This window comes from Nerophis lumbriciformis, linkage group LG32, assembly GCF_033978685.3.
Source record: "Nerophis lumbriciformis linkage group LG32, RoL_Nlum_v2.1, whole genome shotgun sequence".
NCBI lineage: Eukaryota > Metazoa > Chordata > Actinopteri > Syngnathiformes > Syngnathidae > Nerophis > Nerophis lumbriciformis.
In genome coordinates, this window is record NC_084579.2 from 11752416 (window position 1) to 11773152 (window position 20737).

General features: G+C 41.7%; 1 protein-coding gene across 1 annotated transcript in view; it reads left to right on the plus strand.

Moving 5' to 3' along the window:
• Positions 1-4246: 4246 nt before the first annotated feature.
• Positions 4247-20737, plus strand: part of ric1 (RIC1 homolog, RAB6A GEF complex partner 1) — a 72152-nt gene continuing 55661 nt past the window's right edge. The window contains exon 1 of the mRNA XM_061927411.1: positions 4247-4838. Within this exon, the coding sequence (XP_061783395.1) occupies positions 4698-4838 (141 nt within the window). The 5' untranslated portion in view covers positions 4247-4697. The remainder of the gene's footprint in view (positions 4839-20737) is intronic.

The window sequence follows — 20737 nt, forward strand, 5'->3', positions numbered from 1 at the left end:
GCGTGATCAAATCGTTGAACAGTTTAAGAAAAACCTTTCTCGACCAGCTATTGCAAGGAATTTAGGGATTTCACCATCTACGGTCCGTAATATCATCATAGGGTTCAGAGAATCTGGAGAAATCACTGCACGTAAGCAGCTAAGCCCGTGACCTTCGATCCCTCAGGCTGTACTGCATCAACAAGCGACATCAGTGTGTAAAGGATATCACCACATGGGCTCAGGAACACTTCAGAAACCCACTGTCAGTAACTACAGTTGGTCGCTACATCTGTAAGTGCAAGTTAAAACTCTCCTATGCAAGGCGAAAACCGTTTTATCAACAACACCCAGAAACGCCGTCTGCTTCGCTGGGCCTGAGCTCATCTAAGATGGACTGATACAAAGTGGAAAAGTGTTCTGTGGTCTGACGAGTCCACATTTCAAATTGTTTTTGGAAACTGTGGACGTCGTGTCCTCCGGACCAAAGAGGAAAAGAACCATCCGGATTGTTATAGGCGCAAAGTTGAAAAGCCAGCATCTGTAATGGTATGGGGGTTTATTAGTGCCCAAGACATGGGTAACTTACACATCTGTGAAGGCACCATTAATGCTGAAAGGTACATACAGGTTTTGGAGCAACATATGTTGCCATCCAAGCAACGTTACCATGGACGCCCCTGCTTATTTCAGCCAAGCCACGTGTTACATCAATGTGGCTTCATAGTAAAAGACTGACCTGCCTGTAGTCCAGACCTGTCTCCCATTGAAAATGTGTGGCGCATTATGAAGCCTAAAATACCACAACGGAGACCCCCGGACTGTTGAACAACTTAAGCTGAACATCAAGCAAGAATGGGAAAGAATTCCACCTGAGAAGCTTCAAAAATGTGTCTCCTCAGTTCCCAAACGTTTACTGAGTGTTGTTAAAAGGAAAGGCCATGTAACACAGTGGTGAACATGCCTTTTCCCAACTAGATTCCAGGAGACAGGCAGTTACTCTAGGAGAGCTGGACAGGGCCGTAGACGGTCCTCATCCCATCAGCAGGACCGATATCTGCTGCTTTGTGCAAGGAGGAACAGGTTGAGCACTGCCCGAGCCCTACAGAATGACCTCCAGCAGGCTACTTGTGTGAATGTCTCTACCCAAACAGTCAGAAACAAACTTCACGAGGGTGGCCTCAGGGCACGAAGTCCTGTAGTGTGCCCTGTGCTCACTGCTCAGAACCGTGGAGCTCGATTGGCATTTGCCATAGAACACCAGAATTGGCAAGTCCGCCACTGGCGCCCTGTGCTTTTCACAGATGAGAGCAGGTTTACCCTGAGCACCTGTGATAGACGTGAAAGGGTCTGGAGAAGCCAAGGAGAGTGCTATGCTGCCTTCAACATCATTCAGCATGACCCGTCCGGTGGTGGGTCAGTGATGGTCTGGGGAGGCATTTCCATGGAGGGACGAACAGACCTCTACAGGCTAGAGAACGGCAGTTTGACTGCCATTAGGTATCAGGATGAAATCCTTGCACCCATGGTCAGACCCTACGCTGGTGCAGTAGGTCCTGGGTTCCTCCTGGCCCACGACAATGCCCGGCCTCATGTGGCAAGAGTATGCAGACAGCAGTGACGTGCAGTCACTAGAGGCAGGTGAGGCCCCGCCTCACCTGCCATCATGGAAAGAAAAAAAATGTAAAAATATTTTTTTTAAATTAAATTGTTATATGTATCCAGTGATTATACTATAAAGTTATTTTCCATTTAACTTCACCCGTTTTAGATTATTTTTTATTTAAAATCGCTTAATTTTCACATTTGCCGTTCAAATACTGAGAAGAGACGGTGCGGTGATCAGCAGCCAGTTGAGGCACGTCACTGCGTTGTGCCTCACCATGGATTGCGGACTCGGCTAACTGCTGGCCTGCTGTGCAGTGAGACTGTATTGCTATGTGAATTATATTATACATTTCCATAGTTTTGTTAGCTGAGGTATATAATGTACAGTGTATTTTGTCAACAACTGTATGTGTGTAACGTATTTCTTGTGCTGAGCGATCATAAAACGGCTGCAAAAGACGCACTGGCTGAGGCTCGCCTCCTGCACCCCCGCCGTAGAATGCACGGCAACCCCTGACGGGAGTGTTATATCAACTAAAGCCCACACTTAAACTTTCCACGTGCAAGATTGAATCTATTTAAAAAAGTTATTTCATAAGAAGCCAAAAAGTGCAAAAACAATCATGTTCGTGTTGGAGAAGTTGTGAATGACTGCAGGGCCACAACATTAGGTACACCTGCAGACTGCAGGTGTACCTAATTCACAACTCCTCCAACACGAACATTATTGTTTTTGCACTTTTTGGCTTCTTATTAAATAACTTTTGTAACCTATTTTTATGGGCTTTCCTCTTTGTGTTATTAAGTTCCTGTTATGCGCTGTTATACAGTATATGCCTTGAGCTCTTATTTTGAAGGCGCTAAGAGCGGAAGTGATGACACGTTGGAGTGGAGCGGAAGTTTTTGAAAGAAGGTAAATAAAGTGGTCCTCGTGTAAACTGGAGCCTCCGTGTTTGTTATTTTGTAGTTTCATACAGTATAGGCCACATTTATAAACCCTCGGTTACACTTCTTTAAGTAGATTCAATCTTGCACGTGGAAAGTTTAAGTGAGGGCTTTAGTTGATATAACACTCTCGTCAGGGGGTGCATTAATCCAGCACAACAGCGGCTCATGGACTTATTTTATAAGTAAAGGTAAGACCATAATAACGTTTTTTTAATTAAATGTGGATTGAAAAGGATTTTGAGTTGCAGAAATTGAATTTAGGCAAAATGGACGAGCCTGCCACATCATTTTTTCACTTTGATTTTTGGGATGTCTATACTGAGCCCTCTGTAGGCTGAAAACATATATTTCCATCAAAAGATGTGGCATACTTTTGTTCCTGAGACATTTAACTGTCCATATCAGTATATGAAATCTGATGTGTTTTCAAAGTGTTCCTTTAATTTTTTTGAGCAGTGTATATATGCATATGTATGGATATATGCATGTGTGTGGATATATACATATATATAGATACATAGTTGGACTCCGCCAAGGCTGCCCTTTGTCACCGATTCTGTTCATAACTTTTATGGACAGAATTTCTAGGCGCAGTCAAGGCGTTGAGGGGATCCGGTTTGGTGGCTGCAGGATTAGGTCCCTGCTTTTTGCAGATGATGTGGTCATGATGGCTTCATCTGGCCAGGATCTTCAGCTCTCACTGGATCGGTTCGCAGCCGAGTGTGAAGCGACTGGGATGGGAATCAGCACCTCCAAGTCCGAGTCCATGGTTCTCGCCCGGAAAAGGGTGGAGTGCCATCTCCGGGTTGGGGAGGAGACCCTGCCCCAAGTGGAGGAGTTCAAGTACCTAGGAGTCTTGTTCACGAGTGAGGGAAAAGTGGATCGTGAGATCGACAGGCGGATCGGTGCGGCATCTTCAGTAATGCGGACGCTGTATCGATCCGTTGTGGTGAAGAAGGAGCTGAGCCGGAAGGCAAAGCTCTCAATTTACCGGTCGATCTACGTTACCATCCTCACCTATGGTCATGAGCTTTGGGTTATGACCGAAAGGACAAGATCATGGGTACAAGCGGCCGAAATGAGTTTCCTCCGCCGGGTGGCGGGGCTCTCCCTTAGAGATAGGGTGAGAAGCTCTGCCATCCGGGAGGAGCTCAAAGTAAAGCCGCTGCTCCTCCACATCGAGAGGAGCCAGATGAGGAGGTTCGGGCATCTGGTCAGGATGCCACCCGAACGCCTCCCTCAGGAGGTGTTTAGGGCACGTCCAACCGGTAGGAGGCCACGGGGAAGACTATGTCTCCCGGCTGGCCTGGGAACGCCTCGGGATCCCCCGGGAGAAGCTGGACGAAGTGGCTGGGGAGAGGAAAGTCTGGGCTTCCCTGCTTAGGCTGCTTCCCCCGCGACCCGACCTCGGATAAGCGGAAGAAGATGGATGGATGGATGGATGGATAGATACATATCTTCTTTTTTTTTTTTTACGATTTATATTACTAAATTATTGTGTATGCACCTTAGGGGGATCTGCTCCAATTTCGTTGTTCTTCGAACCTGTTCACTGTAATAATGACAAATAAAACTATTCTATTCTAAAAAGGTGCCTCAAGGTTTAAATAGCCTGCAAACATAACATCTACCGCTTGGTGGCAGTGCCGCCACTGCGTTTCAACCCAGCATGACTGTGACGTCACATGTAAACTTCCGCAGCCGGGGCCAATCAGCGTCGAGTAAAAAAATGGCGTCGGTAAGGCACAGAGAAGTCCGAGCCGATCGCCTCACCGCCCGTAAACACGTCCGCTACGGACACCGCGAGGACTAATTGAGCGGTGGGCGCTGACGGGTGTCGTTTCTGCGGGTATTTTCGAGATGTTGGTACGTCTGTCTAGCTTTATCACTGCTTGTTTTGGGCCAGAGAGTCGCCACTGCCTCGGGAAAGCTCATTAGCTTCAAGTTGGCTAGTCGTGTAGCTTCATCTTCCATGAAGCCTCAGCCAGCAGACTTCACACTCTTGGATTCTTTCCTTCCATTTAACTCCTTTTCCCGCCTACCGACACGACCAATTATGCGTTAACTGGATTAAAAAACAAAAGTCACTTGTAGCGCTGGAGTGATAGAAAGAGGGCCAGTCTGGCATTGCGACATTGTCGAGCCGGAGTCACTTGGCCGTCATGTATTTCCTCACCGGCTGGCCACGGAGGCTGCTTTGTCCGCTGCGGAGTGCGGAGGAGCCCTTCCACATCCAGCCCAGCTCGCAGCGGTTCTACTTCGCTCTGCTTTCCGACACGCAGCTCAGCATCTGGTTCAGTCGGGTAAGTACATCAATGCGTGTGCACTGTATTGACGTTTAAATCACAATTCAAATGCAAAGGTGCACTATATTGCCAAAAGTAATTGGCAATCCCATCCAAATGACCAGAATCAGGTTTCCTAATCACTTGGCCCGGCCACAGGTGTATAAAATCAACCACTTAGGCATGGATATTAGTAGTGATGGGTTGATGAGGCGTCATGAAGCGTTTCGACACATTGCAAAACTGTATTGATACTGTGTCGATACTGTGTCACTAAATACTTACATCTGCTGGACATTAAAAATCCCTACAGGCAACCTATGGACCGACTCAACTGACACTGATTTTATGACCTAGTACATCCATCCATCCATCCATCCATTTTTTGCTACCGCTTATAGTGGTTCTCAAATGGGGGTACGCGTGCCCCTGGGGGTACTTGAAGGTATGCCAAGGGGTACGTGAGATTTTAAAAAAAGATTCTAAAAATAGCAACAATTCAAAAATCCTTTATAAATATATTTATTGAATAATACTTCAACAAAATATGAATGTAAGTTCATAAACTCAGTGAAGCACAAGCTCAGGTTTGTCACTAAAATGTCTGTCAAAAAGAACTGTGAAAAGAAATGCAATATTCAGTGTTGACAGCTAGATTTTTTGTGGACATGTTCCATAAATATTGATGTTAAAGATTTTTTTTTTTGTGAAGAAATGTTTAGAATTAAGTTCATGAATCCAGATGGATCTCTATTACATTCCCCAAAGAGGGCACTTTAAGTTGATGATTACTTCTATGTGTAGAAATCTTTATTTATAATTGAATCACTTGTTTATTTTTCAACAAGTTTTTAGTTATTTTTATATCTTTTTTTTTACAAATAGTTCAAGAAAGACAACTACAAATGAGCAATATTTTGCACTGTTATACTATTTAATAAATCAGAAACTGATGACATAGTGCTGTATTTTACTTCTTTATCTTTTTTTTTCAACCAAAAATGCTTTGCTCTGATTAGGGGGTACTTGAATTAAAAACAAATTCACAGGGGGTACATTGCTGAAAAAAGTTGAGAACCACTGACCTAGTATATACAATAATATAAACCAAGTCATTGTATTTCATTTAGGATTATTTCATAACTTCATTTAAATAAAAATATATTTTTTGTCTTTTTTAGATACAGTCAATAAATAATGTGAACATGTATCATAACATGGAAATCTAAGAGAACGTGTTGTGAATGAGGATGCTTGTGGACCTGGAAATTATTATTATTTTTTTTACACATTTTTATTTGGAAAAAAAAACAGTTTTTCCAACGTATTCAATTTTAGACACTTTCTCTTCTTAGTTATTATTTCTCCGGCTGTAGAAAAGACCCGCTCACAGGGCACAGAGGAGGCGTCAGTGCGACACAGTTTGCGTATCGGTCACGTGACCAAAACAGCTCATGATCGGTCAAGTGACTTTCTAAAAGCGGTACGCGCACCGACACAGAGTTTCGCTCTATGAGCTCGACGCATGCGCCGATGCATCGGTGTTGCCGGACCCATCACTAGATACTAGAGATGTCCTATAACGGCTTTTTTGCCGATATTGTCCAACTCTTAATTACCGATTCCGATATCAACCGATATATACAGGCGTGGAATTAAAGGGGAACATTATCACAATTTCAGAAGGGTTAAAACCATTAAAAATCAGTTCCCAGTGGCTTATTTTATTTTTCGAAGTTTCTTTTCAAAATTTTACCCATCACGCAATATCCCTAAAAAAAGCTTCAAAGTGCCTGATTTTATCCATCGTTATAAAATCCCGTCCATTTTCCAAACAAACATGGCACATAGAACAGCAAGCTATAGCGACATTAGCTCGGATTCAGACTCGGATTCAGACTCGGATTTCAGCGGCTTAAGCGATTCAACAGATTACGCATGTATTGAAACGGATGGTTGTAGTGTGGAGGCAGGTAGCGAAAACGAAATTGAAGAAGAAACTGAAGCTATTGAGCCATATCGGTTTGAACCGTATGCAAGCGAAACCGACGAAAACGACACGACAGCCAGCGACACGGGAGAAAGCGAGGACGAATTCGGCGATCGCCTTCTAACCAAAGATTGGTATGTGTTTGTTTGGCATTAAAGGAAACTAACAACTATGAACTAGGTTTACAGCATATGAAAGACATTTGGCAACAACATGCACTTTGAGAGTGCAGACAGCCCAGTTTTCATCAATTAATATATTCTGTAGACATACCCTCATCCGCGCTCTTTTCCTGAAAGCTGATCTGTCCAGTTTTGGAGTTGATATCAGCAGGCCAGGGAAGCTAGGGTCGATATTCTTCTCTTGATCATCTTCGGTGGCATAAGGGACGGTGTGAGCCAAGACATCCAGGGGGTTTAGCTCGCTCGTCTGCGGGAACAAACTGCCGCCATTGCTTGCCGTGCGGCCGAGGTCCTTTGTCCCTGAATTGCTCACACACTCCGGCAGATTCAATGGTGGTCTGCCGGCAGATTTCTTTGACTTTATCGTTGGAAATGCATCAGCTTTGAGTGTCGCAGGTTATCCACACATTCTTGCCATCTCTGTCGTAGCATAGCTTTCGTCGGTAAAGTGCGCGGAACAAACGTCCAATTTCTTGCCACTTTCGCATCTTTGGGCCACTGGTGCAACTTGAATCCGTCCCTGTTGGTGTTGTTACACCCTCCGACAACACACCGACGAGGCATGATGTCTCCAAGGTACGGAAAACAGTCGAAAAAAACGGAAAATAACAGAGCTGATTTGACTCGGTGTTTGAGAAACTGGCGGATTGCTTCCCGATGTGACGTCACGTTGTGACATCATTGCTCCGAGAGCGAATAATAAAAAGGTGTTTAACTCGCCAAAATTCACCCATTTAGAGTTCGGAAATCGGTTAAAAAAATATATGGTCTTATTTCTGCAACATCAAGGTATATATTGACGCTTACATAGGTCTGGTGATAATGTTCCCCTTTAACACATTATTATGCCTAATTTTGTTGTGATGCCCCGCTGGCATACTTGCCAACCCTCCCGATTTTTCCAGGAGACTCCCGAATTTCAGTGCTCCTCCCGGGGCAACCATTCTCCCGAATTTCTCCAGATTTTAACCGGGACAACAATATTGAGGGCGTGCCGTGATGGCACTGCCTTTAGCGTCCTCTAAAACCTGTCGTCGCGTCCGCTTCTTCTCCATACAAACAGCATACAACAATCACATGTTGTATGCGGCTTCTGCAGACACACGTAAGTGACTGCAAGACATACTTGATCAACAGCCATACAGGTCACACTGAGGGCGGCCGTACAAACAACTTTAACACTGTTACAAATATGCGCCACACTGTGAACCCACACCAAACAAGAATGACAAACACATTTCGGGAGAACATCCGCACTGTAACACAACAGAACAAATACCCAGAATCCCTTGCAGCCCTAACTCTTCCGGGCTACAATATACACCCCCCCAATCTCCCAAATTCGGAGGTCTCAAGGTTGGCAAGTATGCCCGCTGGATGCATTAAACAATGTAACAAGGTTTTCCAAAATAAATCAACTAAATTTATGGGAAAAAAATGCCAACACGGCACTGCCATATTTATTATTGAAGTCACAAAGTGCATAATTTTTTTTAACATGTCTCAAAACAGCAGCTTGGAATTTGGGACAGGAGAGCATGAGGCGGTTGAGGTGGTGGGGTGGGGGGTGTATATTGTAGCGTCCTGGAAGAGTTAGTGCTGCATAGGGTTCTGGGTATTTGTGCTGTTGTGTGTTTGTCATAGTTGTTTGGTGTGGGTTCACAGTGTGGCGCATATTTGTAACGGTGTTAAAGTTGTTTGTACGGCCACCCTCAGTGTGACCTGTATGGCTGTTGACCCACTATGCCTTGCATTCACTTGTGTGTGTGAAAAGCCGTAGATATTATGTGATTGGGCCGGCACGCACAGGCAGTGCCTTTAAGGCACGCCCCCAATATTGTTGTCTGGGTGGAAATCGGGAGAATGGTTGCCCCGGGAGATTTTCGGGAGGGGCACTGAAATTTGTGAGTCTCCCGGGAAAATCGGGAGGGTTGGCAAGTATGACTGGGAGACGCAACTGCTCTGTACTTCTCCCTATGTCCGTGTACCACTCCGTACAGCGGCGTTTTAAAAAGTCATACTTTTTGAAATAGATACCGATAATTTTCGATATTACATTTTAAAGCATTTATCGGCCGATAATATCTGCAGTCCGATATTATCGGACATCTCTAATGGAGACTGTTTCTACAAACATTTGTGAAAGAATGGGCCGCTCTCAGGAGCTCAGTGATTTCCAGCGTGGAACTGTCATAGGATGCCACCTGTGCAACAAACCCAGTCGTGAAATTTCCTCGCTCCTAAATGTTCCAAAGTCAACTGTCGGCTTTATTACAAGAAAATGGAAAGAGTTTGGGAACAACAGCAACTCAGCCACGAAGTGGTAGGCCACGTAAACTGACAGAGAGGGGTCAGGGGACGCAACATGATTGTGCACAAAACAAGGTCCATAAAGTTAAAGTTAAAGTACCAATGATTGTCACACACACACTAGGTGTGGGGAAATTATTCTCTGCATTAGACCCATCACCCTTGATCACCCCCTTGGAGATGAGGGGAGCATTGGGCAGCAGCGGTGGCCGCGCCCGGGAATAATTTTTGGTGATTTAACCCCCAATTCCAAAACATGGATGACAGAGTCTGGTGTGGATGAACTTGACTGGCCTGGAATTATGGTGTGGGGTTGTTTTTCAGGAGTTGGGTTTAGGCCCCTTAGTTCCAGTGAAAGGAACTTTGAATGCTCCAGGATACCAAAACATTTTGGGACAATTCCATGCTCCCAACCTTGTGGGAACAGTTTGGAGCTGGCCCCTTCCTCTTCCAACATGAGCAAGTTCCATAAAGTCATGGATGACAGACTCAGGTGTGGATGAACTTGACTGGCCTGCACAGAGTCCTGACCTGAACCCGATAGAACACCTTTGGGATGAATTAGAACGGAGACTGAGAGCCAGGCCTTCTCGACCAACATCAGTGTGTGACCTGACCAATGCGCTTTTGGAAGAATGGTGGAAAATTCCTATAAACACACTCCGCAACTTTGTGGACAGCCTTCCCAGAAGAGTTGAAGCTGTAATAGCTGCAAAAGGTGGACCGACATCATATTGAATTCTATGGGTTAGGAATTAGATGGCACTTGAGTCAAGGCAGGTGGCCAATATAGTGTTATTTCCCTCGAGTCACATCTATTCTGCACATTTACACACCTTGACCTGGGGCTCGTTTCCAAGCAACTGCATCCTAAATCAATCATTAAGGTGCATACACCTGATCAATGTTTTATTTCAAGACCATCACTGGTAATCATGAACAGACGGGTAGAATCCATCCGTTCATATTCAATACTGCTTCATAGATGAGCTGGAGACTATCCCAGCTGACTTACTGGGGCACCGGTCAATCACATTTAGAACAAACTATCTATGCCAATGGGTCATTTACAGCTCTGATGTCAGTGGTCCCCAACCACCAGTCCGGGGACTGGTACTGGTCCGTGACACATTTGCTACCAGGCGGCACAGAAACATAAATTTATAAACTACCGCATTTTCTCCGACTTAACTTTTGCCTGTCCCACTAAACACACCAATACGTTTGTTAATAGATGTATATTACAACTTCAGCGTTATAGTGAGTTGATTTTTTTGCTGTTTTTATATGCCACATATGGAAAGCCGGTCCGTGAAAGTAATGCATACATTAAACCGATCTGCATAAGTCCCATGAATTTGAAATCTAACTGTGGAGTATTTATAAAATAATCTTAATTTCTTTCCTCCTTCTGCCAAACAAGCTTTGTGGAAAGGGCACAATTGCTTGTATTCCGCGACGTGACTTCTTCTCGGAAGTGAAAAACTGTGGTGGTCCATCAAAGGCTGTTGTGCAGCAAGCAGCAGGCAAACTATCTGAGTACACAAGGGGCCTAGATCTTCCTGCAAAAAGCAGAAAAGCTATGCAATGGAATAGATCCCTAATAAGGTTGTACGGTATACCGGTATTAGTATAGTACGGCGATACTAATGAATCATTCGGTACTATACCGCCTCTGAAAAGTACCGGTCCCGCACCCCTGTCGTCGCCACGTTGTGTCATTGCTGGTTTACGAGCAGAGGAGCATGTTCGGTAGCGCACAATCACGGAGTACTTACAAGCAGACACGGTGTGTTGGCAGAAAATGGAGAACGGACACATTTTGGCCTAAAAACTAAAGATAAAGTTGAAGTTAAAACACTGAACACAGTGTATGTAAAAAAATATATACATAATAATCAAATACATAGGCAAATTCATATATTGGGTATTATTTGCATAACTGCGATGTGGCCTTGAAGAAAACAAGTTTAACACCCCTGATGCACAGTCTCTAATTAGACAAGCATGCAAGTCAGGAATTATTGGAGCACAAGGAGAAAACCCACACAAACACTTGGCAAGTAACATAATAAGAAAAATATTAAAAACACCTCCTAAGCCGAAACTATTAACATATTGTTGAATTCATACCTTTTTCCTGTCATTTCAAACTGTCAGACAAATTATAGATATACGTGCCGGCATGGTTATCATGCCATGTTTTGTTGCCAGGTGATCTTTGAACCCCGTTATGTAATCACTAAGACATTAGAATCTGCTGACTGCTGTTAAAGTATCTCTTTGCTTTAAAGTAAAATGCTCCAAAGCAGTACAATTTGGAATTCAACCACAAAACTATTCTGGAAAAGCACGACTCAAAAGTCAAACTTCATGCGCAATGTTAGTCTAGCTCTTAAGACTTCAGTTTAGTGAAGTTTCATAAGCATATAACTAGGGGTGTAACGAAAACAGCATTTCATATCACGGTTATTTTGACCAAAATCATTGCGGTTATCATTATTGTTGTGGTATTGTTGACTGTGCTCAAAACTTACTTTTACACACTGAAATTTTTTAAAACGGCCACTATTTTTCACGTTTTGTGTTTCTTATGCTTTACGGATGAGTGTTCTGGCGGGCATTGTGGTGTCCTACTCTGTTCAGCAGTCCATGAAGTCACCGTTAAAACACCTGTGTCGTATTCCTCGAAGAATGTAAGAAGAGACAGTCAAAAAAAAGCTTGGAAACGGTCGGTAAAACATAATCTATGCAACATTTTGGCCAAAGAACCACCATTACATGTTATGTAGACCACAGGGAAGTGTTTTAAATGTAGAAAAAAGTCATATGACTCCTTTATTGGGAAAATATGTAAATGTTTCTCGTTTTCACGTTTGCGTGTAAGCTAGGGAGCTAGAGCCAGTCTGTGAGTTTATCAAACTGCGGCTATCAATCTCGGTTTTTCGATGATTTTAATCTCAAACAGTAATACTATGGAAGTACAAAAACAGAAACCAGTGAAGTTGGCACGTTGTGTAATTCGTAAATAAGAACAGAATACAATGATTTGCACATTATTTCCGGCGTTTCTGGGTGTTGTTGATAAATGGCTTTGGCTTTGCATAGTAGAGTTTTAACTTGCATTTACAGATGTAGCGACCAACTGTAGTTACTGAGAGTGGTTTTCTGAAGTGTTCCTGAGCCCATGTGGTGATATCCTTTACACACTGATGTCGCTTTTTGATGCAGTACCGCCTGAGGGATCAAAAGTCCGTAATATCATCGCTTATGTGCAGTGATTTTCTCCAGATTTTCTGAACCTTTTGATGATATTAAGAACCGTAGATGATGAAATCCCTAAATTCCTTGCAATAGCTCATTGAAAAATGTTGTTCTTAAACTGTTCGACTATTTTTCTCACGCATATGTTCACAAAGTGGTGACCGTCGCCCCATCCTTGTTTGTGAATGACTGAGCATTTCATGGAAGCTGCTTTTAAACCCAATCAAGGCACCCACCTGTTCCCAATTAGCATGTTCACCTGTGGGATGTTCCAAATAAGTGTTTGATGAGCATTCTTCAACTTTCTCAGTCTTTTTTGCCACTTGTGCCAGCTTTTTTTTAAACATGTTGCAGGCATCAAATTCTAAATGAGCTAATATTTGCACAAAATAACAAAGTTTACCAGTTCAAACGTTAAGTATCTTGTTTTTGCAGTCTATTCAATTGAATAGAGGTTGAAGTCAAATCATTGTATTCTGTTTTTATTTACAATTTACACAACTTGCAAACTTCACCGGTTTTGGGTTTTGTATTATTGTAGCAAAATTATTTGCAAACGTTTATCTCAATCCTTGCGCGTCTAATCCAATTCACGTGCGTGTGTTTACTTTGTGTGTATGTACATCAATCCGAGTGTGTGTATTCAGATTCGCATGCGTGTGTTTTAGATCTCCGTACATGTTTTTAAGTTGTGTATCTGTCCCTAATCAGAAAGAACCCTTGATAGGCTGTCTACTTACACGTGACAGTGTTTCCCACAGGACAGGCATCTATTTGTGGTGGTGTGGTTGGGGGGTGGCGGCGGCAGCGGCGATGACCAAGAAGAACGCGGAGTTGGAATATAATTACAACATTTTATGTACATATTTATATACAGATTTGAACAATTAGTGATTCACTGAAATATATTTATTAATTGTGGTTCTTACAAAAAATATATCTTATAAAATATAAAAGCTAAAATGTCTCTTTAAAGCTCTGCCCCTTTAATTAGTGAATACTAAATAATTTAACTTTAGCCTACTACTACAACCATATTATTTACCAGCAACATGAAGTGAAACAGAGGCAGAGGTGTCCTGCCACAGTCAGTCAACCTCCTCCTCCTCCTCCTCCTGCTGCTGCTGAACAGGTCGCACCTGTGGTCCGGACTGTAGGCCTACCTCCTCTCCAAGTCGAGCCCTTTTCGGCCGTTGAAAATATTTTTCTATACTCATCTGTGTGAAGGAGTGAACATCCAACATTAGAATTTATTACTAACGAGCAGAACCGCTCTATGTACAGTGCCGTCTAACCTTAAGCGGCAGCAGCTCAACACATGCAGGGTTCAACGTTAAGGTTTTTTTCTACTTGCCCGACTTCTCAAATCTACTTGCCCCAATATTTTTACTTGTCCTGCCTAGGTTTTTTTCTGGCTGTGTAGTGCTCATGGCTTATATCTTACTAAAATCCTTCCCGTTGACTATTTACAACACTACACAGTATTTATTATTATTATTATTATCTATAATTACATTTAAATGGCATTGCATACATGTAAAATTAAATGCTATTTCACATTATTTGACCAGTAGCAGTTACACTCATCTGAACAGGTCAGCCACCTGTTTAAAGCCCGATCATAGTTGAAATCTTGAAATGAAGGGCCTTTAATGGCCAAAACATTAACCTGGACAACATTTTAACAGCTGGTTGGCTCAGATTTTATTCTTTTCATTGCATTCACATGCTGCAGTGGACAGTGGACAATTTAGCTTCATTCCATGTGTGTTTATTGACAACAGGGTTATAACCTGGACACGTTAGCTCGTCGGTATGAAAACAGGTGATGGTTACTACGTGCGTCTGCCCCGGCCCACGAGTCAAACAGCGGCGGTGTTAATGAATCAGCGTCAGGCTGCTCACCGTCAGTGAAACGCTCGGTGAAATCGCGGATTAACGTTAAATATATGACGTGCCGCGAGCGATGCAGCTATAACCTATCTACCTATAACCTGTATTACCCTCGTATTTTGATCCCGTCCGTCCGTCCGTCCCTCTTCTTCTTCTTCTTCTTCTTCTTCTTCTTCTTCTTCTTCTTCTTCTGACCCACCAGGTGAATTAAGTGCTATTGGCGGAGTTACAATGCATAGTAGGCTACTGCCACCTACTGCACCGGAGTTGTAACTACAAGCAACATTCACAGAAAGTCCCATTGCTTTTATGAGCGGTCGAGCGAGTCAAAAGCCGAAAAATCCATTTGTGGCGGACGTAATTCTTTCGTGGCGGGCCGCAACAAATAAATGAATGTGTGGGAAACACTGCGTGACTTTTTGCACATTCAGATTCGTGAGCGCGTAATACAACTTGTGCGCGCATTCAGAAGTGCATGCGCGTCATATAATCTGCGTGTGCGTATCTGAGGTGTGCCTACATTTAACCAACCACGGAAGACACCACACAAGTTTAAAAGTGGGCTATTTTGAAAGCATTATCTTTTCCATGTATAATCTTTCAAGCAGCATTGTTTAAAACAGAGGAGTAAAAATGTAAGGTATTTATTAGTTGATGACCAGCAGGAAAACATGTATGCAGGACAGCACCCCTCAGCTCATTGTTTACTGTAGCGAGGCATTTAGTACCTTTAACAATGGATCAGGGTGTATTTCCTGAGGACGTGACCGTGTTTTTTTTCCCCCCTGCCCTCGGCAGTTATCAATGAAGCGTCCAAGTACAAAGAATCTTCTCTCCGGAATGCGTGTTCCTCTTGACAGATGGGACTCGCACATCTGTTCAATCCATTGTGTAATAAAGTCGTAACTGGCAGAGACACGTTACTGCCATGGCTCAAAGTGTTGTAAGTGAAAACTAATATGTGGTGTGCCCTTTGGGCCGTATCAAAAATGGTTTGTAAGACAGAATACAAATATGCTCAAAATGTTTGTAATTACTTTGGTACCTCACCTTACAACAGGCCCAGGCACTTACTTTGCCTCGGGGGGCCAAATTTTGAGAAAAAAATGTGTCTGGGGGCCGGTATATCTATTTTTAGGAACACTAAGACAAAATCTCACAATAATGTCTGATTGAAAGCTAAAAACGTTGTGACAGACCACCTTAAAAAACGGAATGGAATCTTACATTTTTTTTACTGAATGAGACACCCAGAATGTACATGAAACAAAAGAATGTGGGATTTACAATATTGACTATGAACGATAAAACACTGAATATTGACAACATATGAACGTCACACTCTCTCGATCGACATATTTTACAATCAAGCAATAAAAATGCAACAAACACAGCGAAATCTGAAGGCGAAGGGTAAAAAATAAACCCACCTACAATCTGATACATCTGATATATCATTAAACCATAAAACCTTGTAAAAATCTCCTTCCGCGTCTGTCCCTGACACCCACATTTCAGGCTGGCCGCTCTGGAAAAACTCTATGGAAATGCCCCACACCCACACTGCTTGGTACCTCCTCTGAGCTGCTGTGACTTAGATTACCATAGTAACTAATTAGATTACCATAGTAACTAATTAGATTACCATAGTAACTAGTATATCATGCAAAAGTGCAGATTCCAACCATTGAAATACTTTGTATAGTTCAAGACTTACAGTAATTTGAAAACATCACTGCACATCATAATGGCAGCTACAGTTTCGATCTTAGAGATCTAAAAAATCTGATGGTAGCGGGGGGTGTATATTGTAGCGTCCTGGAAGAGTTAGTGCTGCAAGGGGTTCTGGGTATTTGTTCTGTTGTATTTATGTTGTTACGGTGCGGATGTTCTCCCGAAATGTGTTTGTCATTCTTGTTTAGTGTGGGTTCTCAGTGTGCCGCATATTTGTAACAGTGTTAAAGTAGTTTATACGGCCACCCTCAGTGTGACCTGTATGGCTGTTGATCAAGTATGCTTTGCATTCACTTATGTGTGTGTAAAAGCCGCATGTATTATGTGACTGGGCCGGCACGCTGTTTGTATGGAGGAAAAGCGGACGTGACGACAGGTTGTAGAGGACGCAAAGGCAGTGCCTTAAAGGCACGCCCCCAATATTGTTGTCCGGGTGGAAAATCGGGAGACATTTGGGAGAATGGTTGCCCCGGGAGATTTTCGGGAGGGGCACTGAAATTCTGGAGTCTCCCGGGAAAATCGGGAGGATGAAACCGATACCGATAATTTCCGATATTACAATTTAAAGCATTTATCGGCCGATAATATTGGCAGGCCGATATTATCGGACATCTCTAGTTAGAACTGCGCGCTTCTTTGTATTAGAAATGGCAACAGTGGAGGATGAATACCCCACAACAAGAGGATAGAGGAAAAGAAAAAAGCTTATTGACTACGGCAGGGGTCGGGAACCTTTTTGGCTGAGAGAGCCATGAAAGCCAAATATTTCAAAATGTATTTCCGTGAGAGCCATATAATATTTTCTAACACTGAATACAACTAAACAATTAAACATTTTTAAGTAAGACCAACATTTTTAGAGTATGATAAGTCTCTTATTCTTTTTAATAACATTGTTATTCTAAAGCTAACCAATAATAAATATAATACTTCTTACCATTAATGCGACTTCTTGAACAGGTGCGATAGAAAACGGATGGATGGATTAAAATGCATGACACTAAACACTGGGATTACCAGCGGAATGATTAATTACTTATTGTGTTAAGCAATGTCAGCTAAGATTTATCTGAGAGCCAGATGCAGTCATCAAAAGAGCCACATCTGGCTCGAGAGCCATAGGTTCCCTACCCCTGGACTACGGCGTCGGTTTGGACTACAATGGCGGACGCACGGTAATTTTCGTGATTTGTGCTGATCCCAAATACATAACAGCAGGTACCAATAGGTAAGAAAAGTTGGTTTTGTATAATTATGCGAAACAAAACTTTTGATAATGTCTCATAATAAGTGCCTTGGTGTCCCTCCATAATAATACCCGTATATTGAAGCGCAGTACGCTTAACTACGGTAGCCGTATTGCACTGACACTCCATCAAGCGGTGTGGCTTCATAACTTACCAAAGTCATACTAAAACATTTTGACACCTGTTAGAAGTTGGCCCTCCCGCCTTGTCCAAATTTTTTTTTCCATAACTTGAGTTGATTTATTTTGGAAAACCTTGTTACATTGTTTAATGCATCCAGCGGGGCATCACAACAAAATTAGGCATAATAATGTGTTAATTCCACGACTGTATATATCGGTATCGGTTTATATCGGAATCGGTAATTAAGAGTTGGACAATATTGGAATATCGGATATCGGCAAAAAATCTATTATCGGACATCTCTAATATTAACTTATTACTTGCAAAGTCAAGCCTTTTTAAGTTATTTTTATGATTACCGCTTACAGTTTATGAAAACTTTTCATTGAAAATCTCAGAAAATGTAAGGTTTAAAAAACTGTAAACCGTGGTGATCAAAATTATAACAAACGCTTGGCATATCTCACTTTGCATGTAATGAGATTAGTTTCACATTTGCCAGTCGACTCAATCTGTTTCCCGTCAAATGGGAAGGCATTCATTTCAATTTAACAAATAATAATGAGATTAGAGTGGTTCAAAAATGTTTTTTTCATTTATAATTATTGTATTCCGTTCAAATGTTTCAGCATGTTGGTCGTATGTCCCCTTTAATGAAATAGCAGACTTTTAATTATTACAAGAAGCGCTATTGCAATCTGACGTCATTATGCAACATGCGTAGTCATCCCCACCCGGAAGAATTGTTAAAGGAACCGTTTGGAAAAAAATAGCAAGCTATTTCAAGGAATTAATACTGCGAACCGGTTCTGAACAAGAACCGGTTTTTGATTCCCATCCCTACTCCTGTATCACTCATTATTAATTTATTATACTATAACTGTTTTTTTCTTTTCTGTAACATGCTAACAGAGAGGGACAAGCAGTAGAAAATGGATGGATGCTAACAGTAGCAGAGAAATAAACTGAATACAGAGGCTAAGGCCCAATCCCAATGTTCCCCCTCACTCACTACCACTAGCCCTCACTCACTACCATTACACCCTCGAAATGAAGCAGCAAGGGGTAGAGCTTTGTAATCTTGCCTAGGAATTGGGGCACCACTTGCTACGTCACTGCATAGTTTACGTTCGGGCACGTAAGCAACTAAATAGTTATGTTTGCACATATGTCTCACCTCGAGTCGTCCCGACACCAATATTTTGGTACCAAAATGTATATCGTTGTGTATTTCAATACTTTTTGATACTTTTCAAAATAAAGGGCACCACAAAAAAATTCATTATTGGCTTAATTTTAACCTAAAATCTTATGATAAAACTTATGATTAAAAATGTTTCTTATTGTACTCAAATAACAATTTTAAAAGATTGGAATTAAAATTAAAAGTTGCATTAAACACATGGGTTTTTCTTATTGCACTCAAAGAACAGTTCACAATTATTTTACATATGACATATCGCCTGCCATAATCTAGAATTGGGTTAGAATAGACTAGAAAGCTTTGTGACATTGTACTAAATGCTTCATGATTTATGGATGCCAATTTAGCTCTGTGCTTTAAGCCAAATACAATCTAGTAAATACTGAAAACAATAAGGCTAAAACTACACATAAGACATGTAGCAGGTAAAACACACATTGTTAACACAAATAAAATAGTGGGAGTTTGTTACGAAATTCGGTCAAATTACTTGCATTAGTTTACACTAGGTTGGCGGTTTCTGACTGCGCTAATAATTTTTAACAAGCCAACCAGCTGTTTGAACATCTACGTATCTGTATGTGCACGGGGAAGCTGTTAACTGTATTAGCTGCCACTCTTTTAACTCCTTGTGCATATTTGAATGTTCGTTATGTTTACCTAAATAGTTTTTTTAATTCATTAGTACCGTGGTACTTTATTAGTAGCGGTGTACCGTACAATCCTAGTCCTACTATTACACAACAAACCAGGCAGCAATGCAGTTAACTGCTGAAATAGTTTTTTTTTATCATCCATCATGTTTTAGTTGATGAATGAACAAAGAACTACACGCATCTACGACTGTTGTCTCTTGTTTATTTTTTTTGAAGGTATGTAACGTTTTCACATTTGCAAGCTTTTCGTCAGTATTTCAGCTTAACGTTAGCTAGTGTGGCTAGCTGGCTAACGTTACAAACTAACGTGTAATATATTATATAACTTATGCATGAATTGGTGATTTTTCTCTGGGCCTTCCTGAGCGGGTCAGCTTCTGAAATCCCTAATTCTGAAGGGCTATATTCATACCCCGTGCCCCTCGTTATGTCTACTACCCCTACATGCAAAGAGTCATTGGGACACCACTACCCTCGCCAGAATGGGCAAAATGTAGGGATAGAGCTAAAAAGTAGGGTGAGTGGGTGTATTAGAACTAGCCCTAAGTGAATAAGAGTACTTTTGTCCTTATTTCCCCATATTTCTGCACAATAACTCAGATATGGTAACATTGACGAGCAGTAGAGAATATGGAGTGATCTTTGGTCCCGAACATATTTTGCTTTATTCATTATTGACGTATTTCTTGCCACTTTATGTTGTATATTTTTAAATGAGATTTCCAGTTAATTTTCTCATCTATTATTACTGTTATGCCCATTTGATTGTAGACTCTTACTGACATCTTGTGGCGATATGAAAATACTACGCTTCATTTGTTTGGGCACTTCCGGGTTGACGATGTCAGTTCAGTTCATGAGACAATTGAGTAGACAAGTTGTGTTAGCTCTTACAAGCCTTGGAAAAGATAAGTCTGTAAGTAAACTGTTTAGCTTGTTTATGTAACTCAATATGAAGGTGAAAAGTGGATAAATTTGATACTAAGATGTTTATTGAAAAATGATTTTTGTGCACTGTTTTAATGGATGTTTTGAGGACTTAAAATGGCTGTCAGTCGTATATTTCCACCATCGAAATAATTTCAACACTCAGCAGTATTTGTTTGATGATAGTACTGTATATTTGTGTAAAGCTAATATTTACATATTGTGTATTACATTTCAGTATATTATTTGAATCACATAGCTTATACATTTGTCATTGTGTGTATTTCAGTTTTACATAAAAGTCCAGTGCAAGACAAAAGTAAAGATAGGAAAAAGACAAAGCAAGATCAACAACAATAAAGAGCCTAAATGGATTCATCTGCTTTG